We start from the raw sequence: 13,341 nt of genomic DNA, 5'->3' as shown, positions 1-13,341 counted from the left end.
TACAGGCCAACAGCACTGATAAACATAAATGCAAAAATCCTCAAAAAAAATACAAGCAACCTGAATCCAACAACAAATTAAAGGGATCGTATACCACGATCAAGTGGAATTTATCCCAGGAATGCAAGGATTCTTCAATATATGCAAATCAATCAATGAGATACACCACATTAAAAATAATAAAAACCATATGATCATCTCAATAGCTTCAGAAAAAGTTTTTGACAAAATTCAAAACCCATTTATGATAAAAACTATCCAGAGAGCTGGCACAGAGGGAATATACCTCAACATAATAAAGGCCATATACAACAAACTCACAGCTCACATCATTCTCAGTGGTGAAAAACTGAAAGCATTTCCTCTAAGATCAGGAATAAGACAAAGATGACCACTCTCACCACTTTTATTCAACTTAATTTTGGAGGTTCTAGCCACAGCAATCAGAAAAGAAAAAGAAATAAAAGGAGTCCAAACTGGAAAAGAAGAAGTAAAACTATCACTGTTTGCAGATGACATGATACTCTACATAGAAAATCCTACAGACACTACCAGAAAACTACTAGAACTCATCAATGAATTTGGTAATGTTGCAGGATACAAAATTAATACACAGAAATCTGCTGCATTTCTATACACTAACAACAAAATATCAGAAATAGAAATTAAGGAAACAATCCCATTTACCATCGCATCAAAAATAATAAAATAGCTAGGAATAAACCTACCTAAGGAGGCAAAAAACCTGTACTCTGAAGGCTGAGATGCTGATAAAAGAAATGAAAGATGACACAAATAGATGGAGAGATACACCATGTTCTTGGATAGGAAGAATCAATATTGTCAAAATAACTATCCTATCCAAAGCACTCTACAGATTCAATGCAATCTCTATCAAATTACCAATGACTTTTCAACAGAATTAGAACAAAAATTTTACAATTTGTATGGAAACACAAAAGACCCCGAATAACCCATGCAAACCTGAGAAAGAAAAACGGAGCTGAAGGAATCAGGCTCCCTGACTTCAGACTATACTACAAATCTACAGTAATCAAAAAAGTTTGTTACTGACACAAAAACAGAAATATTGATTAATGGAACACTATAGAAACTCCAGAGATAAACCCATGCAACTATGGTCAACTAATCTATGACAAAGGAGGCAAAAATATACAATGGAGAAAAGACAGCCCCTTCAATAAGTAGTGCTAGGAAAACTGAACAGCTACATGTAAAAGAATAAAATTAGAACACTCCCTAACACCATACACAAAAATAAACTCAAAATGTATTAAAGACCTAAATGTAAGGCCAGATACTATAAAACTCTTAGGGGAAAACATAGGCAGAACATTCTCCGACATAAATTGCAGGAATATCTTTTTTGATCCACCTCCTACAGTATGGAAAATAAAAACAAAAATAAACAAATGGGACCTAATGAAACTTAAAAGCTTTTGCACAGCAAAGGAACTCATAAACAAAAAGAAAAGACAACCCATAGAATGGGAGAAAACATTTGCTAATGCAGTGACAGACAAGGGATTAATCTCCAAAATATACAAAGCACCTCATGCAGCTCAATATATTAAAAAAAATGACCCAATCAAAAAATGGGCAGGGCTTCCCTGGTGGCGCAGTAGTTGAGAGTCTGCCTGCCGATGCAGGGGACACGGGTTCGTGCCGCAGTCCGGGAAGATCCCACATGCTGTGGAGCGTCTGGGCCCATGAGCCATGGCCACTGAGCCTGCGCGTCCAGAGCCTGTGCTCCGCAAGGGGAGAGGCTACAACAGTGAGAGGCCTGCATACCGCCAAAAAAAAAAAATTCGGCGATGATCTAGATGGACATTTCTCCAAAGAAGACATACAGATGGCCAAAAAGCACATGAAAAGATGCTCAACATCACTAATTATTAGAGAAATGCAAATCAAAACTACAAAGAGGTATCACCTCACAGTGGTGAGGATAGCCATCGTCAAAAAATCTACAAACAGTAAGTGCTGAAAAGGGTATGGAGAAAAGGGACCCCTCCTACGCTGTTGGTTGTAATGTAAATTGGTACAACCAATATGGAGAACAGTATGGAGGTTCCTTAAAAAACTAAAAATAGAGCTGCCATATGATTCAGCAATCCCACTGCTGGACATATATCTGGAGAATATACTTTGAAAAGTATACATGCTACTTTGAAAAGATACATGCTAAAGCAACTATACTCCAATGAAAATTAATTTTAAAAATATAAAATAAGATACGTGCACCCCAATGTTCATTGCAGTAGTATTTACAATAGCCAAGACATGGAAGCAACCTAAATATCCATCGACAGATGAATGGATAAAGAAAATGTGATATATTACTAAGCCATAAAAAAAAAGAATGAAATAATGTCATTTGCAGCAACATGGATGGACCTAGAGATTGTCATACTGAGTGAAGAAAGTCAGTCAGAGAAAGACAAATATCATATGATATCGCCTATATGTGGAATCTAAAAAAAAAAAAAGGTACAAAATGAACTTATTTACAAACAGAAATAGAGTCACAGGTGTAGAAAACAAACTTATGCGCTGAGGTGGTGGTGGCAGCAACGGCGGCTCTGGAGGCCACAGTTCCAGTCCTGGTTTTGGCCCCAGCCCCACCATGGTGACACTCGCTGAGCTGCTGGTGCTCCTGGCTGCCATCCTGGCCATGGCCTTGGACTACTTTGTCAGCATTGACGTGCATGCAGAGGAGTGCTTCTTCGAGTGGGTCACCTCGGGCACCAAGATGGGCCTCATCTTCGAGGTGGCCGAGGACATCTTCCTGGGCATTGACGTGGAGATTACAGGGCCTGATAATAAAGGAATTTATAAAGAAGACTGGAAGTCCAGTGGGAAATACATATTTGCTGCTGACATGGATGGAACATGTAAGTTTTGTTTCAGCAATAGAATGTCCACCATGACTCCAAAAATAGTGATGTTCACCATTGATATTGAGGAGGCGCCCAAAGGACAAAACATGGAAACAGAAGCTCACCAGAACAAGCTAGAAGAAATGATTAATGAGCTCACAGTGGCGATGACAGCTGTAAAGCATGAACAGGAATACATGGAAGTTCGGGAGAGAATACACAGAGCAATCAATGGCAGAACAAACAGCAGAGTGGTCCTTTGGTCCTTCTTTGAAGCTCTTGTTCTAGTTACCATGATATTGGGACAGATCTACTACCTGAAGAGATTTTGTGTGTGTGTGTGTGTGTGTGTGTGTGTGTGTGTGTTCTTCTTTAATCTGTTAATGTGGTGAATCACATTATTTTTAGAGTTAAAATTATCTGTATTCTGGAAAAGCCCAACATGGTTATCATATATTATTACCATTTTTATGTATTGCTAGTTTGTGTGTCCTAATATATTTTTTTTAATTTTTGAATTTTATTTAATTTATTTTTTTATACAGCAGGTTCTTATTAGTCATCAATTTTATACACATCAGTGTATACATGTCAATCCCAATCGTCTAATTCATCACACCACGAACCCCACCCCACCGTGGATTTCCCCACTTAGTGTCCATACGTTTGTTCCCTACATCTGTGTCTCAATTTCTGCCCTGCAAACCGGTTCATCTGTACCATTTTTCTAGGTTCCACATGCATGCGTTAATATACAATATTTGTTTTTCTCTTTCTGACTTATTTCACTCTGTATGACAGTCTCTAGATTCAACCACTTCTCAACAAGTGACCCAATTTTGTTCCTTTTTATGGCTGAGTAATATTCCATTGTATATAAGTACCACAACTTCTTTATCCATTTGTCTGTTGATGGGCATTTAGGTTGCTTCCATGACCTGGGTGTTGTAAATAGTGCAATGAACATTGGGGTGCATGTGTCTTTTTGAATTATGGTTTTCTCTGGGTATATTCCCAGTAGTGGGATTGTTGAAAAATATGATAATTCTATTTTTAGCTTTTTAAGGAACCTCCATACTGTCCTCCATAGTGGCTGTATCAATTTACATTCCCACCAACAGTGCAAGAGGGTTCCCTTTTCTCCACACCCTCTCCAACATTTGTTGTTTGTAGATTTTCTGATAATGCCCATTCTAACTGGTGTGAGGTGATACCTCATTGTAGTTTTGATTTACATTTCTCTAATAATTAGTGATGTTGAGAGCTTTTCATGTGCTTCTTGGCCATCTGTATGTCTTCTTTGGAGAAATGTCTATTTTGGGCTTCTGCCCATTTTTGGATTGGGTTGTTTGTTTTCTTAATATTGAGCTGCATGAGCTGTTTATATATTTTGCAGGTTAATGCTTTGTCCGTTGATTCATTTGCAAATATTTTCTCCCATTCTGAGGGTTGTCTTTTCATCTTGTTTATGGTTTCCTTTGCTGTGCAAAAGCTTTGAAATTTCATTTGGTCCTATTTGTTTAATTTTGTTTTTATTTCACTTACTCTAGGAGGAGGATCAAAAAAGATCTTGCTGGGATTTATGTCAAAGAGTGTTCTTCCTATGTTTTCCTGTAAGAATTTTGTAGTGTCCAGTCTTACAATTAGGTCTATAATCCATTTTGAGTTTATTTTTGTATATGGTGTTAGGGAGTGTTCTAATTTCATTCTTTTACATGTAGCTGTCCAGTTTTCCCAGCACCACTTATTGAGGAGACTGCCTTTTCTCCATTGTATATCCTTGCCTCTTTTTTCATAGATTACTTGACCATAGGTGCATGGGTTTATCTCGGAGCTTTCTATCTTTTTCCATTGATTTATGTTTCTGTTTTTGTGCCAGTACCATATTGTCTTGATTACTGTAGCTTTGTAGGATAGTCTGAAGTCACGGAATCTGATTCCTCCAGCTCCGTTTTTTTCCCTCAAGACTGCTTTGGCTATGTGGGGTCTTTTGTGTCTCCATACAAATTTTAAGATTTTTTGTTCTAGTTCTGTAAAAAAAATGTCATTGGTAATTTGATAGGAATTGCATTGAATCTGTAGATTGCTTTGGGTAATATAGTCATTTTCACAATATTGATTCTTCCAATCAAAGAACATGGTATATCTCTCCATCTGCTGGTATCATCTTTAATTTTTTTCATCAGTGTCTTATAATTTTCTGCATACAGGTCTTTTGTCTCCCTAGGTAGGTTTACTCTTAGGTATTTTATTCTTTTTGTTGCAATGGTAAATTGGAGTGCTTCCTTAATTTCTCTTTCAGATTTTTCGTCATTAATGTATAGGAATACCAGAGATTTCTGTGCATGAATTTTGTATCCTGCAACTTTACCAAATTCACTGATTAGCTCTAGTAGTTTTCTGGTGGCATCTTTAGGGTTCTCTATGTATAGTATCATGTCATCTGCAAACAGTGAAAGTTTTACTTCTTTTCCAATTTGGATTCCTTTTATTTCTTTTTCTTCTCTGACTGCCATGGCTAGGACTTCCAAAACTATGTTGAATAATAGTGGTGAGAGTGGATATCCTTGTCATGTTCCTGATCCTAGAGGAAATGCTTTCAGTTTTTCACCATTGAGAATGATGTTTGCTGTGGGTTTGTTGTATATGGCCTTTATTATGTTGAGGTAGGCTCCCTCTCTGCCTACTTTCTGGAGAGTTTTTATCATGAATGGGTGTTGAATTTTGTCAAAGGCTTTCCCTGTATCTATTGAGATGATCATATGGTTTTTCTTCTTCAGTTTGTTAATATGGTGCATCACACTGATTGATTTGCATATATTGAAGAATCCTTGCATCCCTGGCATAAATCCCACTTGACCATGGTGTATGATCCTTTAATGTGTTGTTGGATTCTGTTTGCTAGTATTTTGTTGAGGATTTTTGCATCTATATTCATCAGTGATATGGGTTTGTAATTTTCTTTTTTGGTAGTATTTTTGTCTGGTTTTGGTATCAGGGTGATGGCAGCCTCATAGAATGAGTTTGGGAGTGTTCCTTCCTCTGCAATTTTTTGGAAGAGTTTGAGAAGGATGGGTGTTAGCTCTTCTCTAAATGTTTGATAGAATTCACCTGTGAAGCCATCTGGTCCTGGACTTTTGTTTGTTGGAAGATTTTTTTTTTTTTTTGCGGTACACGGGCCTCTCACTGTTGGGGCCTCTCCCGTTGCGGAGCACAGGCTCCAGTTGCACAGGCTCAGCAGCCATGGCTCACGGACCTAAGCATTCCATGGCATGGGGGACCCTCCCGGACTGGAGCATGAACCCATGTCCTCTGCATCGGCAGGCGGACCCTCAAGCACTACACCACCAGGGAAGCCCTGTTGGAAGATTTTTAATCACAGTTTCAATTTCATTACTTGTGATTGGTCTGTTTATATTTTCTATTTCTTCCTGGTTCAGTCTTGGAAGGTTATACATTTCTAAGACTTTATCCATTTCGTCCAGGTTGTCCATTCTATTGGCATAGAGTTGCTTGTAATAGTCTCTTAGGATGCTTTGTATTTCTTCGGTGTCTGCTGTAACTTCTCCTTTTTCATTTTTAATTTTATTGATTTGAGTCCTCTCCCTCTTTTTCATGATGAGTCTGGCTAATGGTTTATCAATTTTGTTTATCTCCTCAAAGAACCAGTTTTTAGTTTTATTGATCTTTGTTATTGTTTTCTTTGTTTCTATTTCATTTATTTCTGCTCTGATGTTTATGATTTCTTTCCTTCTACTAACTTTGGGTTTTGTTTGTTCCTCTTTCTCTACCTCCTTTAGGTGTAAGGTTAGGTTGTTTATATGTGATTTTTCTTGTTTCTTGAGGTAGGCTTGTATAGCTATAAAATTCCCTCTTAGAACTGCTTTTGCTGTATCCCGTAGGTTTTGGATCATCGTGTTTTCATTGTCGTTTCTCTCTATGTATTTTTTGATTTCTTCTTTGATTTCTTCAGTGATCTCTTGGTTATTTGATAACGTATCGTTTAGCCTCCATTTGTTTGTGTTTTTTATGTGTTTTTTTGTTGTTGTTGTTGTTTTTGTTTCTTGCGGTACGCGGGCCTCTTACTGTTGTGGCCTACTCCCATTGTGGAGCACAGGCTCCAGACGTGCAGGCTCAGCGGCCATGGCTCATGGGCCCAGCTGCTCTGAAGCATGTGGGATCTTCCTGGACCGGGGCAGGAACCCGTGTCCCCTGCATCGGCAGGCGGACTCTCAACTGCTGCGCCACCAGGGAAGCACTGTTTTTTATGTTTTTTTCCCTGTAATTGATTTCTAATCTCATAGCTTTGTGGTCAGAAAAGATACTTGATATGATTTAAATTTTATAAATTTACTGAGACTTGATTTGTTACCCAAGATGTGATCTATCCTGGAGAATGTTCCATGCACACTTGAGAAGAAAGTGTAATTTGCTGTTTTTGGATGGAATGTCCTATAAATATCAATTAAATCTATCTGGTCTATTGTGTCATTTAAAGCTTGTGTTTCCTTATTTATTTTCACTTTGGATGATCTGTCCATTGGTGTAAGTGAGGTGTTAAAGTCCCCCACTATTATTGTGTTACTGTCGATTTCCTCTTTTATAGCCATTAGTAGTATCTTTATGTATTGAGGTGTTCCTATGTGGGGTGCATATATATTTATAATTGTTATATCTTCTTCTTGGATTGATCCCTTGATCATTATGTAGTGTCCTGCCTTGTCTCTTGTAACATTCTTTATTTTAAAGTCTATTTTATCTGATATGAGGATTGCTACTCCAGCTTTCTTTTGATTTTCATTTGCATGGAATATCTTTGTCTATCCCCTCACTTACAGTCTGTATGTGTCCCTAGGTCTGAAGTGGGTCTCTTGTGGACAGCATATATATGGGTCTTGTTTTTGTATCCATTCAGCACTCCTGTGTCTTTTGGTTGGAGCATTTAATCCATTCACATTTAAGGTAATTATCGATATGTATATTCCTATGACCATTGTCTTAATTGTTTTGGGTTTGTTTTTGTAGGTCCTTTTCTTCTCTTCTGTTTCCCACTTAGAGAAATTCCTTTAGCATTTGTTGTAGAGCTGCTTTGGTGGTGCTGAATTCTCTTACCTTTTGCTTGTCTGTAAAGCTTTTGATTTCTCCATCAAACCTGAATGAGATCCTTGCCGGGTAGAGTAATATTGGTTTTAGGTTCTTCCCTTTCATCACTTTAAGTATATCATGCCATTCCCTTCTGGCTTGTAGAATTTCTGCTGAGAAATCAGCTGTTAACCTTATGGGAGTTCCCTTGTATGTTATTTGTCACTTTTCCCTTGCTGCCTTCAATAATTTTTCTTTGTCTTATTTTTTGCCAATTTGATTACTACGTGTCTCAGCATGTTTCTCCTTGGGTTTATCTTCTATGGGACTCACTGAATTTCCTGGACTTGGTTGGCTATTTCCTTTCCCATGTTAGGGAAGTTTTCAGCTATATTCTCTTCAAATATTTCCTCTGGTCCCATCTGTGTCTCTTCTCCTTCTGGGACCCCTATAATGCGAATGTTTTTGCATTTAATGTTGTCCCAGAGGTCTCTTAGGTGGTCTTCATTTCTTTTCTTTCTTTTTTCTTTATTCTGTTCCACAGCAGTGAATTCCACCATTTTGTCTTCCAGGTCACTTATCCGTTCTTCTGCCTCAGTTATTCTGCTATTGATTCCTTCTAGTGTAGTTTTCATTTCAGTCATTGTATTGTTCATCTCTGTTTGTTTGTTCTTTAATTCTTCTAGGTCTTTGTTAAACATTTCTTGCAGCTTCTTGATCTTTGCCTCCGTTCTTTTTCCAATGTCCTGGATCATCTTCACTGTCATTATTTTGAATTCTTTTTCTGGAAAGTTGCCTGTCTCCACTTCATTTAATTGTTTTTCTGGGGTTTCATCTTGTTCCTTCATCTGGTACACAGCCCTCTGCCTTTTCATCTTGTCTATCTTTCTGTGAATGTGGTTTTTGTTCCACAGGCTGCAGGATTGTAGTTCTTCTTGATTCTGCTGTCTGCCCTCTGGTGGATGAGGCTATCTAAGAGGCTTGTGCAAGTTTCCTGATTGAAGGGATTGGTGGTGGGCAGAGCTCAGTAAAACTTTAATCCACTTGACAGCTGATGGGTGGGGCTGGGTTCCCTCCCTGTTGGTTGTTTGGCCTGAGGCAACCCAACACTGGAGCCCATCCAGGCTCCTTGGTGGGGCCAATGACAGTCTCTTTGAAGGCTCACGCCAAGTTGCATTTCCCAGAACTTCCACTGCCAGTGTCCCCGTCTCCATGGTGAGCCACAGCTGCCTGCTCCCTGTCTTTGCAGGAGACCGCCCCCTCCCAACACCCGCAGGCAGGCCTGGCTCAGTCTCCCCTGGCGTCCCCGCTCCCCCTCCTGGTTCCTGATGCACACACTACTCTGTGTGTGCCCTCCAGGAATGGAGTCCCTGCCTCCTCCAGTCCTGTCGAAGTCCTGCAATCAAATCCCAGCAGCCTTCAAAGTCTGATTCTCTAGGAATTCCTTCTCCCATTGCTGGACCCCCAGGTTGGGAAGCCTGATGTGGGGCTCAGAAACTTCATTCCATTTCGTGGACTTCTGTGGTACAAGTGTTCTGCAGTCTGTGAGTCACCCACCCAGCAGTTATGGGACTCGACCCTACTGTGATTGCACCCCTCCCACCATCCCACTGTGGTCTCTCCTCTGTCTCTGGATGTGGGGCATCTTCCCTGGTGAGCTCCAGTGTCCCACTGTCGATGATTGTCAAGCAGCCAGTTGTGATTCCGGTGCTCTCACAAGAGGGATTGAGAGCACATCCTTCCACTCCTGAAGAGACTTTTTTGAAGTCCAGAAGGTTGTTTAAAAAGGCTTTTTCTAATGATCCCAAACTCATAATTCGCTGTTTACCAAACATCTTGTCATAATAATGTCATTAGTTTCTATGTTTTTATTTTCTAAACTGTACATTCACAGCTTATGTTTCTTTGTGATTATTATATATTGGGGAGAAACATTTTTTAGGAAAGTCAGTGAAATTTGACATGTGATTGGCATGATTTCATATTTGAATTCTTCCTCCATTATACAGGTCCTTCCAGAACTCAAGCACTGTAAGTGGAATATAGGTGCATAGTCCTTATTATATCTTCTTTCCTTTGTTTTTATAATAAAATGCAGTCTGATCAGGATTGTACTTTACTGATAGTACTTTACTAAAAATGACTACATTCTTGGGATCCCTAATCCTGCAGTTCAAGTCATTAAAGATTCATTTTGTTGAGTACTTATCAGAAACAACAATATGAATCTTGACATTTTCTATCTAGCCTAATGGCAGAGCTCTGTGACTAGAGTATGCTACCAGGTTGGTACTTTTATACTTTGTCTATCTTGTTTTTGCTTTAAAGACTTAAACCAACAACCTTTTTCCCCTTTAAAGTTTTACTTTGAACCTTAGAACTCAATCACCTCCACTTAAAATTGTTGACACAAGCAGCTAATAACCATTTTTTGTTTCTGCCTAACCTTTTAAGACGTTGCTACTAAAGCCAATTCTCTGGGTGTTACAGTGAACGGTAGTTCTTTTTCTTTCTATGATGGCCTATCCACTTTCTCTACTCTTAGCATGGAGGAGGTATGCGTTCACATAATTGGAAAAATCTGGATTTCTGATGCCAAAGGGTTAAAAGCCTCTTGGATTTCTTTGCAGTGATATACAGCCACTATTTTATTTTTGATCAGTGGCATTTTGGCCACTGTTTAATTAGTGTACTGAGCATTACTGTCAGCACTAGGGTGTTTGTTTTTCTTGGGTCTTTCATTTTTGGCACATGTGAATTTTGCTTCGTATAAAACAAAATGACTTTCTCTTGGCCTCTGATGATGGGTTAAAATTAAAGAAGCATCTAGTTTTGGTGGGGATGATCCAGGATTATGTTGTGACTGATGTATATTAGTTACTTGTACATTTTTTTTTTGGATCTTTGCAAGGGGAAAACTACAAGTAACAAGTTTTATATAATTAATTTAAATCTGTTACAGGTTTTCATGTTCAGGATAAACAATTTTTCAACCTTGGGTGAAAATACTTGCAACAGTTTATGGTGACTGTGTTTTGCCTTAGGACAACTGTTGCATGCCAGTTTGTGTGCGTGTGTGTGTGTGTGTGTGTGAAAACACTTCAAAATTGAGTTAAAAGATGTAAATTTAAAATTGGTTGTGTATCTAATCTGCCCCAGGTCCAGTAAATAAACAATTCTTTTTAAAAACAAAAACAAAGTGAAACAAAAACGTATGGTTCCCATGGGGAAGGGGAGGATGGATAAATTCGGAGACTGGGATTGACATATACACACTACTATTTATAAAATAGATATAATAAATACCTACTAATAAAGACCTACTTATAGCACAGGTAACCCTAATCAATACTCTGTAATGACCTATATGGGAAAAGAATCTAAAGAAGAGTGGATATATGTATGTGTATAGTTGATTCACTTTGTTGTACACCTGAAACAACACAACATTGTAAATCAACTATACTCCAATAAAAATTATAAAAATAAATAAGATTTGAACCTACAAAAAAAAAGATTATGCAGTGGCTGGTTAGATATTCATATATTGATTTGCTTAGTGGGTTCTATTGAATATTTAACATACACATTTAAAGATTTTTAAAACTTATTTCTGAAATTATGTCATTCTCCTGAATAATCAAGAACAGTAACCTGCTACCATATTCTCTTTGCCACTCTCTTTTGTAATATTTTGGGTTTTAATTGCATGATTAATTACCCTCACAATATGCTTCAACACTAATTTTGACTCTAATGTTTTACTGATTAATTTACTTACTTCATTTCCTTGTAATCCATACAAATTTTACTTTCTTTGATTTTGTAATGAATTATATTCGTAATTAATTCCGTCAGAGCTATTCTAGGAACTATAATCTGTGTAAATACTTTTGTTACCCAACACAAGTTCATGTGCCAAACATACAGAAAAGTCGGAGTTTGGAGCAGAAAAGGTTTATTGCAGGGCCATGCAAGGAGACATATGGCTCTGTTAGATGGCCTTTGTCTCTCAGGGCACATATCTGCTGCATGCCTTCCAAGATTATCAATTTCTTGTGTTCTGGTGGTATTTTTCTAGAGTTGTATGGTTTTTATTACTTTTCAAATTATACATGTGTTTTTATTATTTTAAAGAATATGAAGAGAAAAAAGGAGGTAATTATGTGTATTCAGTCTGCCACCTTGTTTTTACTTTGTAAATCTCAATGCTGTCTTGCCAGTAATGGTTCATAATTGTTATTTTATTTTATATTATTATTTTATTGTGGTAAAATACATATAACATAAAATTTACCATTTTAATCATATTTTAAGTGTATAGCTTAATAGCATTAAGCATATTTACATTGTTGTGCAATCACCACCACTAGTCACCTCCAGAAAATTTTCATTATCCCAAACTGAAACTCTGTACCCATTAAACAATAAATCCTCATTTCACTCTTCCTTCAACCATTGGTAACCACTATTCTACTTTCCTTCTATGAATCTGACTCTTCTAGATACCTCACATAGGTGGAATCATACAATATTTGTCCTTTTGTGTCTGCCTTGTTTTACTTTGCATGTCTTCAAGATTCATCCATGTTGTAGCATGTATTGGATTTTCCTTCATTTTATGGCTGAATAATACTTCATTGTACGGATAGACCACATTTTGTTTATCCTTTCATACATCCATTGACACTTCAGTTGTTTCTACCTTTTGACTACTGTGAATAATGTTGCCGTGAACATTAGTGTACAAATACCTGCTTGAGTCCTTGCTTTCAATTCTTTGGGGAATATACCTAGAAGTGGAATTGCTGGATTATATGGTAATTCTATTTTTAATTTTTTGAGGAACTGCCTGTCAACTGCAAATTGGCACTTGCCATTGGCACTTGCCATCTACCTCTACAAGGTAGATGTGCTGCTGCAGCTGCTGACTTTCAACACCCCCTGAAAGGAATTCAGGGTGGAGAGCAGAAATGAGGCACTCTGTGCTCTGGGAAAAACTGGCAGAACATGTCTTCAGATAGTCATATATTTTCAGGAGACAATTTTATGAGTCCAATTCTTGCATCTCCTAATATCTAGAAAAGCACTAAGCACCTTCATGGTGATGATTGCTCCTTGTGACTAGCAGAAACCTTCTGCAAAAAAATATGTGCTTGATTGCATGTACTCCCCCTTCACCAAAATCACAAATATACTGACCTCCCCCAATACCTCTTTGGAGCAGTTTCTCAGAGCTATCTGAAATGCTGTCTCCCAGGCTATAGTCCTCATTTCGCCCCAAATAAAACTTGACTCACAACTTGCACGTTGTGCATTTTTTAAAGTCGACACGCCATACTATTTTCCACAGCAGCTG

General features: G+C 38.0%; 1 protein-coding gene across 1 annotated transcript; it reads left to right on the top strand.

Annotated features, from left to right (window-relative positions):
• Nucleotides 1-2,647: 2,647 nt before the first annotated feature.
• On the top strand, nucleotides 2,648-9,766 carry LOC136121098 (transmembrane emp24 domain-containing protein 2-like). The gene is made up of 2 exons (XM_065874900.1): nucleotides 2,648-3,230; nucleotides 9,738-9,766. Exons 1-2 carry the CDS (start codon nucleotides 2,648-2,650, stop codon nucleotides 9,764-9,766), a joined length of 612 nt encoding a protein of 203 aa, XP_065730972.1.
• The last annotated feature ends 3,575 nt before the right edge of the window (nucleotides 9,767-13,341 follow it).

This window comes from Phocoena phocoena, chromosome 3 (assembly GCF_963924675.1).
Source record: "Phocoena phocoena chromosome 3, mPhoPho1.1, whole genome shotgun sequence".
Lineage (NCBI taxonomy): Eukaryota > Metazoa > Chordata > Mammalia > Artiodactyla > Phocoenidae > Phocoena > Phocoena phocoena.
This window is presented reverse-complemented; position numbering and strand designations above follow the sequence as displayed.